At 36.8% G+C, this 15,706-nt stretch overlaps 1 protein-coding gene across 1 annotated transcript in view; it reads left to right on the top strand.

Moving 5' to 3' along the window:
- The window catches only part of ATAD5 (ATPase family, AAA domain containing 5), a 27,081-nt gene that overhangs the window by 9,180 nt on the left and 2,195 nt on the right, over positions 1–15,706 (top strand). Inside the window, exons 4-21 of the mRNA XM_019516983.1 lie at positions 1,122–1,286; positions 1,920–2,061; positions 3,030–3,114; positions 3,655–3,836; positions 4,361–4,518; positions 4,824–4,977; positions 5,182–5,469; positions 6,488–6,584; positions 6,996–7,081; positions 7,274–7,419; positions 7,530–7,677; positions 8,057–8,227; positions 8,537–8,655; positions 10,240–10,333; positions 10,640–10,704; positions 11,970–12,150; positions 13,275–13,465; positions 13,801–14,615. Of these exons, the coding sequence (XP_019372528.1) occupies positions 1,122–1,286; positions 1,920–2,061; positions 3,030–3,114; positions 3,655–3,836; positions 4,361–4,518; positions 4,824–4,977; positions 5,182–5,469; positions 6,488–6,584; positions 6,996–7,081; positions 7,274–7,419; positions 7,530–7,677; positions 8,057–8,227; positions 8,537–8,655; positions 10,240–10,333; positions 10,640–10,704; positions 11,970–12,150; positions 13,275–13,465; positions 13,801–14,615 (3,287 nt within the window). The remainder of the gene's footprint in view (positions 1–1,121; positions 1,287–1,919; positions 2,062–3,029; positions 3,115–3,654; positions 3,837–4,360; positions 4,519–4,823; positions 4,978–5,181; positions 5,470–6,487; positions 6,585–6,995; positions 7,082–7,273; positions 7,420–7,529; positions 7,678–8,056; positions 8,228–8,536; positions 8,656–10,239; positions 10,334–10,639; positions 10,705–11,969; positions 12,151–13,274; positions 13,466–13,800; positions 14,616–15,706) is intronic.

Genomic DNA, 15,706 nt, shown 5'->3' with positions numbered 1-15,706 from the left:
ATGACACAACATGCTTTTAATGAGAGCGGCTCTGAGAGCCACTCTAATTAAAACACCTAGATTGCCCTGTTCATCAGTGTCCCTGCACAGAAAAAATGACTGCAGGGACCTTGTAAAGTGCCCTGCCGCCATTTTTCAGTGCAGGGACGCTGATGCACATGATGTTGTGGAATATGCTGGAGCATGGTAATTACTACACTCCAGTAGAGTCAATTAATTGACTAGTTGCTGAGTAGAGGCCGATGCATTATACAGAGCTCCAGGTCAGGATCCTAACAAAAACCCAACATCATCCTTATTTAGATGGACGTGGTTCAGCCAACTACCTCTTGTTGATAAGGACTCCCACTCTTTTATCTCCCGTTTTGGCTCATAGATGTATGCTTCACGCACAAGTGGTTTCAAGTCTCTTTTTTTAAGTGGAGAGTTAATCACTGTACATTTATTCAGTGTCACTGTTCTTTAGATCTCTGAATATGCTTCAGAAGATGTAAGGCTGCTTTCCACAGCATACCTGAGAAATCCTTATTAGTGATATTACTGTATGGTTATACAGTAGACATGACTGTTGTTAACTCAACACCTCCTGACATTCTAGGTGGCAGTTTTAGCAACCAGAAAGATAGTTTGGAGACCTGAAGATTGGAAGGGCAATATAAGGAAGCTTAAGTTCTCACTGCCTGTGCTATACTAGTGGTTCTGTGGATAAATTAGCAAATATTTACAGGGCTGTCAATTAGGTATCTATCACAGTCAGCAAATTGTATTTGAATATTTGTCTTAGGTTGCTGTTGCTGCTGCTCCATGTTTTATTCTCTGTTTGTTGACATTCCCTTCTGCCCTGAACACTGTGTCTCCTTGTGAAAGTCAAATACGTTTATAAGAGCTTGGCTATGATCACTGTTTAGTCCATATTTATTTGTGGCTGTGTGCTTGAGCAGAATTTAGGAAAGACTCTTCCCTGTAAAAGGGAGCAGAGATACCCACAACCATTTTATTTCTTTTCAAATTATATGCTAGCTGTGTGAAGGATGTTGTGCTCGTAGAGTGCCAGTGTTGGTCTTTAAATATAGAATAAACAGCTGTCAATGGTCATATACTGTGGTTATCTTTTGTGGTAGGTAAATTCCACATCTAAAAATATATCTAAAGCAAAACAACTGATTGAAAAAGCAAAGGCTATACAACATCATAGATCGAAGGTTAACGAAGACATGCAAACGCCTGTAAGACGCTCATCTCGACAGAAAGCTCTTGCTGAAAGGAGGAAATTGCAAGGAAGTGAAGTAAGTCTTTCTATTTTGAGTGAAATATAAATTCCATATTCCTCTCCTAGTTTTGTGAGTCTTACTTAAGAAATAATTTAAACTTTATTTTTTAGCCTATACGTATGCTTCTACTAAGAAATCATGTGAATTGAATGATTATTTGGAAGTGGTATATTTATAGTTTTTCATTACTAAAAGGTATGAACTGAGTCTAATTGATCATTTCTTCGGGTCTTTTACTCATTGGCTTCAGAATCAGATTCCCGAAACTGCATCCAGAACCTGTCATAGTTCTGGTTGATGTTTTTGTTCTCAAAAAATGTCTGTTGGGTCCTCATCTGTGTGTGTGTCTAATTATATAATTAGGCAGGCAGACAGATCAATCAATCTCCTGATGCAAAGAAGTATAAATGAGGACCCAACTATTTGTTTTGGAAAACTGACATTTTTCACTGTCAGTTTTCCAAATATAATATTTTTACTGTAACTTAGCCCATATGCTATCCATTTGTAGGAAACCTGAAAGCTGAACAATTAATTCCTCTTTTTGGAGGGGAATATTTTTATCAATTTCAATAGTACTTATCAGTGATTGGCAGTGTTAACAGTTGAAAACAACAATAAAAGCAGAAAGTAATGTTTCCTTTCCAGGATTCTGTAATAATCTTAACCTCAACCCTGGGTAATAAGATGGCTGTAACACAACACGTAGAGAAAAAGCAGAAGAAACTTCAGAACTTGAATGATGTATTAGGAAGAAAATCTGGAAGCGTGAAAGTTATGAAGAAAAACGGTAATTGGATTTAAATAAACTTTTTTTGAGTGTTGAAGGTGCCTATCTTAAGCATTACAACTATGTCTGAACCCTAACATACTGTACCTGATAACGGCACCTTCAAACACGCTGGGCTGCTTGGTGTGCTACTTCAGCTCTGCTTCCTAAGTGGCAGCAGTTTAGCTGTGCCTTCATGATACCAGGGACAGTCTAATGGTCACTGTTGCTATGCAGTACTAATTGCCCACCCTTTTTCTACATGGACTAATTATTTTGGGTGGAGGGCAGCTTAACAAGTTTTGGTGAGCTGTTAGAGACCCCTCCTTGACTGACAGATGCTGGGCCCCCAATCGCCACATTGGGACAGGAAGTCCTGCCCCCTAACCCCTGCCATTGGAAATCCCTCCCCTTGCTACCCCCCCAATACTCCTTTTGGGAGTGGGGGGTTGCCATCTTAGAACCAGAAAAAAACAAATCTTATGCTAGAAATCAAACACCTACTGTAATGTATTTTAATTTTATTACAGAAGTATTTGTCATGACCTGTGATTTGTATATTGTGTGGATGGGTTGTGTGTGGCTGTGTAGAGGGGACATAGGGTATGTTGGGGTGTATGTATGTCAGTGGGGGTTGTGGGCAAGGTGTGGGTATGTAGGATGTGAGGGAGGGTGGGGGTATGAAGGAGCCCCCCCTGGTATGCAGCCCCTGCTGCCTGGCAGCAGCAGCAGGTGGGGAGGTCAAAGCACTGGTGCCCAGCGCAGGCACCTGATGGGTCATGGCTCTGGCCAGCACTGCACAGAGGGAGAGGAGGGAGAGAATTAGAGAGAAAAGCATTAACAATTATATTTTCTTGTATTGCTTAAGCTGATCCTCTCTAAAGTGAGACAACTTTTAAGAGAACAGGAAGATAAAATTAGAATGAAAATACAAATGTAGCAATAAAATGGATACCAATGCTAATTTAATTCTCCTTTGTCTTTTAAAGGAAAACTGAGTGTCCCTCCTTCATTTCTGGGCAGAAAAGCTCAAAACTGTGGTGATGAACCAATTGTAATCTTTGATGAAAGCAGGTTAGTTTTCCACAAAATTCAAATTTACTGGATTTCTGATTCTCTCCAAATTTCTCTCAGGAGAAAACTTGAATTATTTTATAAGAAATTAGTGGTATTCCTTCAGTGTCAGATCGAAGTATTCAGGTTCCTTTAGAAAACTTTCTCACACTACATAAAGTACATCTGTCAAAATGCAGTAACAGTTTTGAATGTTAATATAAAAATATTATATGTGTTAAATCCTAAGAGCTTTCAAGCTGACTTTTACAGTATTGTTGCTGCTTCATTTAATGGGTCTTACTAGTCGCTCTAAGCCCAAACCTGCATTTATTCAGTAACTATATTTTTAAAATGTCTTAGGAGGCCAGAAGATAAGTGTGTACTCCTGCTTTTTTAAAACCTTCTTGGTCTTGGTAAACCCTAGCAATCTTTCCAAACAATTAGTACACTAAAGTCTCCACTACATACTAAAGGGAATCGGTGCTTAATATGGATAAAACGTATCTGTGAATTGTGCGTGCTTGCACATTTGAATAGTTTTTTATCACTTATTTAAAGTCGAGATGTATCTGAAAATTCTCAAGATGATGAGCAATTCAAGGCAAAACGGGAATTTTTGATGAGTGGCTTGCCAGAGTCCCTAAAAAGATACATCACAAAGAAAGCAGCAGCAATGGAAGCATATTCTGTGGCCAGTTCTTCTTTTCAGACAGTCGTCCATGTACAGCAGAAAGATGACTGTAAGTTAATTTACTGATTTGTAAACCTACGTTGTAAACTTAAAGTAGATCTTTAGGAGATCTCTAAAAACTAGAGGTTTAAAGATAAAACTTTGTAGTATACTTTGGGTGAAATAATTAACAGGCACTTTTTTTTTTCCTTTAAAAAAATGAAATTTAGATGATAGTAATACTTAGCTAGATAAATTAATGGGTAGCCATATAGAGTATGTTTTAAAATGTATATAATAACCAATAATAGTGTTTGAGTAAGTCAGTTTAGCATAATAGTTTTTTTGTTGGGCTCAGTGTGACATTAAAGCAGTTGGAATTGTGTGGAATGTATATGAAATTGTTTAGTTAGTTTGGGATGGTTTACATTAATAGATGCAAAGATGTTGAAACATTTATTTAATTTGGTTTTGAGAGCATGGATAAATTTGGTCATGCAAAATAGTACAGTTATTTCTTTACTGAAGAAGCTTGGTCTTTGGGGCTGGGGTCTCATTTCCTTAATGATTTTTTTTTTTTCCATATTTACATAGGTGGTTTGATGTGGAGGTTGACATCACCATCATGTCCTCTGTTAGCTAAGCTAAGGGAACCAAATACCAAAGTAACTGATGTCACAAAACTCACTGTTTCACTTGGTGAATTCTCAGTTATAAGTTCAAAACCTAGTAGCAACAATTCATCACTCATGGTTAGTATTTTTAAGTCTTTTTTACTGCTAAGAAAATAATGGGTCAATTTAAAAATCGTGTCTTTATCCTGGGATTTTTATTCTTTAAAAAAAAATCCTGTGACTTTTACCCTGAGCAGCACTGATTAGTACTTTTAACATGTACTGGGTTAAACTTCTACCTTAAGCATGCTAAAAGGTTCCAGATGCTTTCTGATGAACATTGTGCATACCAAGCCAGTTAACAAAAATAAATGGTGTTCCAACACTGAAAGCTTCCACATAAGTTTATCTGATATGTTTTGAATGCCTTTTATATATTGCAGTTGTCAGGATGGAGACCAGTTTTTCCTAAAAATCAAAGGAATTTTTTATTAGAAGAGATCAAATCTTCTAACCTGGAGTTTCCTGCAAGATTGTATTATAACCAGTTTTTGAAAAAGCAAACTGAACGTGTACTTTCTGAAAGCAATAAACAAGGTCAGTAATGTATTTAAGTCCTGATGCCATGAAAAATTTTATTTAAATCTGGAGCAAAGAAAAGATGAATTGAAGAAAATTACACTAATCTTATTTTGAGTAATTTTGACTGAAATGTATAAATATGGATTACATAGTAAAAAATGAATGAGATAATGTAAAGGCCTGAAATGATGTAATCTATTTTTAATCTTCACTTACTAGTAAGTAAATGTGAAGCCACACATTCTGAAATGGATCAGATTAGTTCGGACAATCGGAAAGAAACTAAGAGGAAAAAGAAAGAAACTGAAGACTGCAAATCAAAAAGAAGACGACAAATTGACAGAGGAGAGATGGAACTAAAATCCAAAACTTCAAAAAATGGAGTGTTCTGCACCAAACAGACAGACACAGAAAAAGTAACACATGCTGGAGAAAATAAAACCCAGGACTCGGATGTTATAACAATAAAAGACGTTGAACCGGGGTCAGAATTAAACCATGTTTCAGGTACCTTTTTAAATAATTTCTTTAAAGTATAGAAAATTCCCTGTTACTATTGGCTAAATGGACCTAGATAGATTTTGTGTAATCCTCCCAATGCACTGCAGAGCATTATTCCTCCTGGTCATTGGCAGGTCCACAGAGAAACAAGAATATGGACAAGCTACTCTGAAGTTGTTAGTAATTTTAATGCCAGAATGGAGCAATTTTAAATTCAATAATTAAGTCATAATTTAAAATACTGGACTAAATAATAATGATTTTAAATTTGTTTTACAGAGTCTCAATATAACTTGAAAAATTGTGCTATTGCTTCTGTGTCTTTCAGATTAGATTAAAATTTAAAATGAGCTGAAATATAAATGCCACTTCTGGTATTCCCAATATAATAAAACAACGGCTAGAGGCTCTGAAAATTAGGCCCTAATCTTATAAACACTTAATGAGACTATTTGTGCAACTGGTTAACTGCAAACTATGCTAGAGGACCTGATTTTGTTCAAGAATTTCAATGTTTCTTCCCTTGTAGATGTTCAGCAATATAGGTTGAGGTAATCAATCATAATTAACAAAATGAATTAAATGCTAATTAAACTTGTGCTTTGACTATCTAAAGAAGGTCATGGAGCCCTAGATTTGTTTTTTGGGGGTTTTTTGTTTTTGTTTTTGTTTTTTTTTCCATCCTGGATGAGCGTTTTACATGTGAAACTTTTTTTTTTAGACAAAAAATCACCTATTTAAAATGTGAAATTCAACTAACGAGGAAGTAACTAGTGAAAGAAATAAGACTTCACTGTAGGAATTTCAGGCTGCATACAATAGGAAGAAAGTAAAGAACTGCAATGTATAAATAAGACCTGGAAAATTTTTAAAAATCTTTAGAGTTTTTAATTTTTAAAATTTAAATCCAGCTCCGTTTAATTCCATGCACACAAGAAACTGGTGTGTGACATTTTTGGATACAGAAGTGTTTAAATAGACTACTTCTGGATTTTTATTTATTTTTTTATTTTTTTACTCATAGGCATTGAAAAGGAAGATGTGCTGTGGACAGAAAAGTACCAACCTCAGGAATCCAGTGAACTTGTAGGGAATGCAAAGACAATTAAAAGATTACACAGGTGAGAAATGTACCCACTGTTTTACCAAAATCATTTATAACATGAGGTTTGATTTCCCCTTAATAATGTAAAACAGTAGTTTCCAGTTGCCTCTTGTAGCAGATTTGTCAGTTTCAGTATTTGGATCAGTTGTGTTTGCACAATAAAATGGAATATTTTGGAACAGTGAATTCAAAATATGAGCTTAATAAACTCTAAACTACACTATACTCAAACCATTTACTTTAGTAATTGGACATTCTTTAGCAGTTGTTCATTTTGAATCCTTCCTAGTAGAATTTAGTAGATGTTTATACAGCTGATTTGGGTAAAAGGGGAAAGATTTTTTTTTTAACTGGGGAAAAAAACTCTGAACTATTCATCTTCACTTGGGATGCTTTATTGATTTGATTATTTCTTGTCTCCTCGAAGTTGGCTGCAGGAGTGGAAAAGAAGAGCTGATTTAGAAGAAAAGAGAAATCAGAAAGTGGAAAAAGATGAGGGAAACACCCAGCAAGGTGGTTGGGGATTTCTGAACCTCTTCCTGCCCCCACCCCTCCATTTTTCAAAAATATGTTCTGTTTTTTTGCCAATTATTTTAATTTCTCCATGTTTCTAAAATATGGAGACTAATCTAGATCATGCCATATTTGCCTCTGGCTTGACTCAGTGGCTCAAACTGTTTGTTTCCCTTTGAAATAATTCTGTAGATTCTTTGGATAGCATGGATTTTAAGGAAGACAAATCTGAAGGTGAAGAAGAGGTTGCTCTCTGTAATACTATGCTGATAACTGGCCCACCGGGTGTGGGAAAGACTGCTGCAGTGTATGCTTGTGCTCAGGAACTTGGGTTTAAGGTTCGTCTTTACTGTTGCTTTACTAGTATATAATTAGGTATATATATGTATGTGTGTATATACACATATTTAATAAAAGGTATTTGAATTTATTTTAAATATTCTTGCAGATATTTGAAGTGAATGCCTCTTGCCAGCGCAGTGGTAGACAGATCTTATCTCAGCTAAAGGAAGCCACTCAGTCTCATCAGGTGGACAAGCAAGGTGTAAATGCACATAAACCTTGCTTCTTTAACAGTTGTAGCACCAAGTCCCCGAGTAAGTGTCATTTGTGTTGATCTCTTCTTTTAGCAGTTGGTAGAAGAAAAGTAAAAGGCAGCATAAAAAGTGGTAAACTTGCATTTATCTTATGGTTTTAATGTTGGGAAATGTGGTTTGTTGATTTAGGTAAAGCATACCCACATTTACTGAATTTAAACTTTTTCCCCATTATTTTTAATTTGACTGTTCCTAATAATACTTCTGTATTGATGAGGAGTAGGAGGGAGAAAAGTTATTCTGACTCTTGCTGCTTATTTTAGATTATCTTTAGATTGCTGAGAGAGTAGCTAAATTAAACCAGGCTGTCAGTGTATCAGAGATGTCAGTTGGAGAAATGTATTTTAAGCTTGAAACTAATGCAAACCCTGTCTTTCAGAAAAAGTAAATTCTCCCAAGAAAATTGTTTCCCCAAGGAAACCTCCACTTTCACCCAAAGGAACAGGAATAAAACGAAGTTTTCCTCCTAAAACACTAGCAAATTATTTTAAAGTATCTTCTAAGTCTAAGAATAATGAAGAAATAGTAAAATCTCAAGAAAAAAACAAGGGTAGGTATTACCATTTAATATGCTGGTTTGTTACCTTTTTTCATTTGCAGATAATCTTTCAGAGTTGCACAAATATTAAGGACTAATAACTAGGACAGTGACTAGAAAATCTGTTGTACTTATGGTAGCTATAGAAGTTGATAGATATACTTTATGCATCAGTAGTGTCTTAGACTTCAATGGGACAGTTTAACATGTGAAATATTATGCAGGTTTCCACGACTCTGCAGGACCAGGACTTTACATAGTAAAGTGCTCGAATTGCTTTTCAGTTTTACGTTAATCTCATGGCTTGTTCTTAATACTCAGAAACTATACAAAAATCACCTGAAGAAACCGTGGATATTCGGATTAGATCAGTGAGCAAGGAAGTGGGAGGAGAGGAACTCAATAGAAAAAGTGCAACATCTCTCATTCTTTTTGAAGAGGTAAACCTTAAATTATCTGCCTGTTTTGGAAAATAAATATTTTCATACTTAAAGAATTCCTTTTCCCTTGAGACTCTGGGTAGATTTCAGTGTTGGGATGAGCAACTTTTGAAAAAATTCAGCTGGAAGTAATTTCACTCACTAAATTTTTTGCAAGCTTGGTCTGTAAATATATATCCTAGATGCAATATCTAAAGATCCAAACAGAAATATTTAACTATTATTTTGTAAATAGATGGATTTCCCCCCCAGGCCCATAACACAGCTTTTACTGTAAACCGGCACTTTATTAGCTGGAAACTCTATTAACTGGCACCCAAGGGATGTGGCAAAAGTGAAATCGGAAGTACCACTTCCAGACTTCCTGTTTCGCTTCTGTGAGCCGAATTTTTCTTTGCCACTTCTTTGGCCCACAGCCCGGGGCAAAGCAGCCTGTGCAGGGGCCCCCATCCCTGTCTCCCGGCACACTGACGCCAGGGAGTGCACCAGTCAGTGCACATTTAATTAACTGGCATCCCTCATTCCTGCGGAATGCTGGATAACAGCTTGTACTGTGTTTCTTTTTTCCTCTTTCTTTTTTTCCCCTATACTTCACACACAAAGCTAACATTTGCCCCAAAAAACTGTTTTGGGCTATAGACTAAAGAGTGAGACAGACATTACAACCCAAAAGCAACTTAATGTTAAGGATACTTGGCTTATTTCTAGAATGTCATAATTGCTATGATATAAAATTAAAATATTGTTAGATTTGAATATAGATAAGACTGCTAAAACCTTTTTTGCACCTACTACAAATAGTATGTATATATCTAATGAACTTCATTTGGAGTGGGTATATTTCCTTTATTTAAATATGTTTAGGAAAATTTTATTTGTACAGATTTCCCTCAATTCTTATGTGGCACATGTGTTCCCAGAGAACGGTGCATAAATTTGCTGGGCTCTTGCCAGAGGGCACAGGCCCCCGGATCTGTGCACAAGATGACAGCAGGATGCCGCTGCAGGCTGGGGCCAGTGGCAGCACTGGGCTCTTCCCAGCAATCGGGGCAGGCCACACTGAGCGCCGGGAGCAGCCTGGTGCTGCCACCAGTCCCAGCCTGCAGCGGCAGCCTGCTGTCCTCCTGTACACAGATCCGGGAGCACACACTCCCTGGGAACAGCTTGGCACAGGCCGCAGCCCTCGGGGGGGCGTGGAGCAGCAAGAGGTGCATGTCCGTGTTCCCCCCTTCTTCCCCCCGACAGTTCCCTCTGCAGCTGGCACAGGCTGCTCCTGGGGCCGCTGCAGCTAGGGCTGGGGTGAGTGGGGCCATGGCCCTTTCCCCTCCCCCCACAGACTCACCTGCTTGGGGGGCGAGGGGGTGTCCCTATGCTGATTGCATAAGAGCAAATTTACCTAGCCCATAATGAATTATGGGTTTAAATATGCTCATTGCAAAAGAGCAAATTTGCATATAAAGAACTTGCGTAAATCGAGGAAAACCCTGTAATCAGTAAAAGCTGGACACTATAGCTGGAATACATTGCAGTACTATTTTCATAAGCTATCATTAAGCATTTTTACATATTTGGTAATTCCCATAGGTTGATATAATCTTTGATGAAGATGCTGGGTTTCTAAGTGCAATCAAGACTTTCATGGCTACTGCAAAGAGGCCTATAATTCTTACTACAAACGGTAAGTGTCCCTTGTCTCCAGTAATGGGACGCTGTAGGCATTTTTAAGGTCGACTCTTATGAAGTAGAGAATTGACTAGGAGCCAGCAAAATACAATTTGTGACTACAAAAGTTAGTGAAACTCTAATTCTCTATGCAAGCACAAACTGTTTCTGTTAAATTTGTGAGGTTTATACAAAGAATAAATGCTAAATATATTTTAGTATTTAGGTAAAAATACAACACTTTCTTTTTCTTTCTTAAACAAAAGATAAACAATTTTGAAGAGGAAAATTTCACCAAATTTAATTTGTACCTTTCGTGCAGATCCAACTTTTAGTTTAATGTTTGATGGATACTTTGAAGAAATCAACTTTAAAATACCCCCTCTGGTAAGTCTCTCTGTTTTGACATACAGATCCCCTTGTTTGGATTTAATTGGTATAATTGAAAATCATACATTTCTGAGACTTGCAACTGAAGTTAATATGTTGATTTTTAAAAACACATGCTGTTCATTACATTCCTTAAAAATGTGAATTATTTCTTTTTACTGCAAATTGAATGAATTCTATCCTTTAGCTAGAAAGCTCATGGGCGTATTTGCATACCTGAATATTTGAGAGGTTTTGTTTAAAACAAAAATAAAAAAATTGTCCTTCATAATCAAACTGTCCAAGTTTTGTAAGGGAAGATTTCTACATCTGTAGTAGTTACACTTCAAAGATTTGAACTTAAGAGAATGAATCGGGCACTGACAATGAAAAAAATATTAATAAAAATATCCGTAGATTAAAGGAAAGAGCCCAATACGTGACAACATTCTGTAGTGGCAGATTGCTTCAGTTAAGGGCAAGTGTAAATTATATAACATGTCTAAAACAAAAAAAAAGGAAACATCCTAAAAAGATTCTTTTCATTCACTTTCCAATATCTAGATTTTAAATCTACATGGTCAACTGAAGATAACAAAATTAAAGGACAAATGTTCTTTTTAAACTGGGCTGCTCATGCCTTTTTGTGGAGTTTGGGAGCACTAGGGCATGAGGAACCCAGGAAGAAAAAGCTTAGTATTGTTTGCCATAAGTCCAGTTCTGTGAAGGTTTGTTGAGAGTTAACGCAGTGGGTCTGAGTTGAGGTTGGGTATTTTAATGCTATCTATTAGCCATTATACACTCCTTCCATCCCCTCTTAAACTGTAGAAAATAAAGGCTAGTTGTTTGATTTTGTTTTTTTGTTTTGTTTTTTTTTCTGCAGAGGGACTCACCAAATTTAAGCTGTGTACATTTCCTAGGTGCCCGTCACAAAGTAATATGTGATACTAATCATTAAAAGGTTGAGCTAGTTTTATACTACTTCACAGGCAGTAAATATGGGAAATAATTTTAAAATAGATTGAGTCTTATTAGATTCCAGCAGATATTGCTATATTGTGTGTGTGACATGACTTCCAAGAATAGCTTAGTCATGGTTGAAAGGCTAACAAAAATAAAAAGAATTTGAAAACTCAATTCTATAGTTCATAGCTGTTTCTCCATTGTCACACAAATGGATTGAATTTTTCTAGTACGCAAGACCAGCTTTTTCTGGTAACTTGCCATAGTCTAAATGGACAAATGCATTCAACAGGTTTTTTTTATCTGACATTTTATTTTAGATAAATGCTGCTAGCTATTTGCAAGTGCTGTGTCTAGCTGAGAATCTGCGAACAGATATAAAAGACTTAGCTACTCTGTTAACTACAAATAACTGTGATATCAGACAGAGTGTTCTGTACCTACAATTTTGGATTAGAAGTGGAGGTGGATGCTTGAAAGAAAAAGATGTAGCACTTCACGGTAAGTTGATCCAGAGTAAAATAATGGCCAGGCTCTTAAAATATTTATACTAAAATGAAGAATGTGCATGTTTTATGCAGGAGTTTTTAAATAATTATGGATGATTGGTAACTTCCCGAAAGAAGTTGAGACGGTAATCTAAAATCCCACAGTATAATCAGTCACTAAAGGACTAGAAATCTGCATTTATTACGTCTGTTCATTACCTGTCACTGTGGTATCTGATATCAGGAACTTTCCCAGTTGTTACCCCTTACTCTTTTTCCTATGAGTAATAAGAGTAGGCCAGTTCCCTCTCAACATGGAGAGTAAATCATACAATTATAGCAAAAATCATACTGGGGCTGCAGTTAGTTCACCACAGTATCTTGCTGCTGTTCTTGTTGATGAAGCAGAATTGAAGGATAAGGGGGAATAGAGAAGAGAAAGCTGGGGGGATGCAGGCATATCAGAACTGGGGGCTAGGGAAAAGGAAGGGTTAGCAGAACATTTCTCTGAAGGAAGTAGTAAATGTATTTTCAGCCAATGAGAGAGGAAGAAACCAAAGCAGAATACAAAGAGCAAGAAACAGCATTTGCAGTGATTATTTAGAACAGCATTTCTCAACCTGTAGGTCTTAATGTATGAAAGGGTTGCGGAGAAACTTAAAAATGGATTCTCCTTTAAAGAAGAAAAACGTGGGAAACTGTGGCCTCTCCCTTGCAGGCTGTCGGCATTCCAGCCTCCAAGGGGCTGCTTGGGGCCCCCATTCCCCACACATTCCCACCCCACACACTGGGAGGCAGGGGGCAGCGAGTTGGGAGTGAGGGGCACTGGCTATCAATGTTTATAATTGGGTCCTGGTACAGAAAAGGTTGAGAACCCCCCGTTTTGGAAAGTACTAGTAGTAAAGGGGGAAGAAAGGAAAAGTTAGGAAAGGCAGAGTGAACAAACTGATAGGATTTTCAGAAGAAAGAGGAGGGAGAAGAAACAAAATTAAATTAGTAAAATTCAAGATTACAGCAATTTAAAAACCAGGTTTTACTTTAGCTTGGAAAAGAATGAGCAGAATCAAAAAAGGGATAATGTCTTGGCCCCAGAATTTTTCATGCCATTGTAAATTAAATGTGGTATCTTTTGTGTAGGAAGAAGAGGCCATGAGACAAATGGGTCAGATCAGTTAACTCTTACTGAAAAGACGGATTCAAAGCATGGTGCACCTCAAACTGATGCACATCTTCAGAAGCTTCCAAAATGTGATACGGGCTGCATAGAAACTTTGCTTGGCCTTAAAAATATTTTTTTGCCCTCAGAAGATTTGTTTACGTTTCTCAAGGTATTTTTGTAATTCTGGTTGCTAAAGTTTTGAACAAAATTGTATCTGAAGAATGGGTTTACAATGGATTATGTAACAATTTTCAGTACTATTTAGAGTAGGCATGTTTAGCAACAATCTTTAAAATGTTAACTTGTACCTAAGGAATTAAAAACAAGCAGGTTGGTTCAGTCAAGCTAACAAGCAGGCAGTCAGTTCTTTGGTTAATTGACTAGTAAACCATGAATATTTCTCTAATGTCTTTGTCTTTAACTTTAAGTGTGGTTTACATTTAATTGATTGAAAACTACTGTGATATTAAGCACATTTTAAAAGAAATTTTAATGTTTTCACAGCATAAAATCGCGACAACCGAAGACTGGACTAAATTGATAAAACTGCTCACAGAATTCCAGATGAAGAAAGTGGATTTCATATATAGCAATCTTGAGTCTCTTCTTCCTTTACCAGTTCAGATTCTTCCAGAGCCAACACAAACATTTAACCCTTTATTTGAAAAGGCTACAGCAGTTTCTTCAAATGAGAGATCCCTTGATCAGCTGGACAAAGGTAGCCCTGTGAAAAAGTCTAAAAGGACAAAGAACCAGAGAAGGCTAGCTTTATTGGAAGATAGTGACTTATTTGATAATGAATTGAACTACTCTGCTGAATTTATAAGCTTGTCATCAGACAGTCCTAAATCATGCTCAGAAAAAAAACAAGATGAATTAAAACTTAGGATGAATAAAGAAGAAAAAGTTAAAATCCCATCAAGGAAAAAAAGCTCTGCTCTTGTTTCTAATTGCCTGCATTCACTGACTGAATTTGTGGATGACATGTCTTTCTTAGATTGCTGTCTAAGCACTAATGTAAGGGAGCCCAAGGAATATTCTAGAAATGAAGGGTTTAATTGGACACATGGAAAAATTAAAAATGGTCTGTGTGATGAGCACAGTACAGAAGATAGTGATTGGTGGAGTTTTCAAAGCTGTAGTGAACTCAAGGCAGCTGCTGAAGCACTCATTTTTAATAAGTGCTTTGTTAATATTTCACAAGATGTGGAAGCCTCCTTGAATCCTAAAACACTAGGAAGTGATCAAATGGAGGAACTTACTTTGTGTATTTCAGAAGAAAGAAATAATATATACTTTGGTCAATCAGCTGATTCGAGGTAAGACCAGTGCCTTGCTTGTTTCCTGGAATACTGTACAAGTAGTGGTTGGAGGAGGAAGGTTCACTTCTCTCTTTGCTGATCAGTGCTGAAACTTTTTCAGATGTAGACTTTTGTTTATAAACAGCTAAATATAGCCCATTCTTTCTCTCTCTTCCAGAAAAGATGCTAGAAAGGGATTTCATTTTTTAAAAATGTTCCTTTTCCTAACTGCTTGGGTTTGTTGCCAAAGTGATGTCCATGTTTTGACCCAATTGGCTATGCTGAGGTTGGGTAGTAGCACCATTCTAGTCTACTGCAGGAAATTTAAAGCTGTTTTTCTTGAGACCTAGACAATTAAATAGTTTGCTGTGTGGTGTCTTAATCCATCAAGCACTTATACATGTGCATAACTCTTAACCATAAGTTAGAGAGTCCAAATAATATATTGGTGTTATTAGACCTGGAGGGGGGAATGTATCAAATGTGGATATCTTTGTAGTAGTAGCATGTGTCCTTAAAACCAAGGGGAGAAAAACCTTGGATATAATATTATATTAGCAAAGACATTTGTTTTCAGTGTTAATATAAAGGATTCGTTTTTAATAAATTTAGCCACCGTTTTATCCCAAACTTTGTTGCATAGATTAACAAATAATTCCTGTACAAGTATTTAAATAGGGCAATAAATTAATTCCTACGCTGCTGTTAACACGTCTTTTTTGGAAGAAGTCGCTGTATGAAAGATATAAAAATCTGTTGTGTATATTTAGATGGCTTTTATATCATGATTCAGAACCTAATTTGGGTGTGCACTGTCACACTATACAGTGGCTGTTCTGATAGTGGGAAACATGAATGTTAATAAACATTGTAACTGGCACTTTATTCCTGACCAGCATGGATGCCCTGATATGTTCAGGCTCAGGGTATGTGTTTTAAACCTCCTATACATGAGCACTCTAGCTGTAAACACTTCTCCCTAAACCTTTTTTCATAGAATCATAGAAGTCGGGTCGGAAGGGACCTTGTAGATCTTCAAGTCCGACCCCCCGCCTGGGCAGGAGAAAAGACTGGACTCAAATGAGTCCAGCCAGGTAGTCATCAAGCTT

The sequence above is a fragment of the Gavialis gangeticus genome, unplaced genomic scaffold, assembly GCF_001723915.1.
Source record: "Gavialis gangeticus isolate Ggan-Ray unplaced genomic scaffold, GavGan_comp1, whole genome shotgun sequence".
Taxonomy (NCBI): domain Eukaryota; kingdom Metazoa; phylum Chordata; order Crocodylia; family Gavialidae; genus Gavialis; species Gavialis gangeticus.
This window is presented reverse-complemented; position numbering and strand designations above follow the sequence as displayed.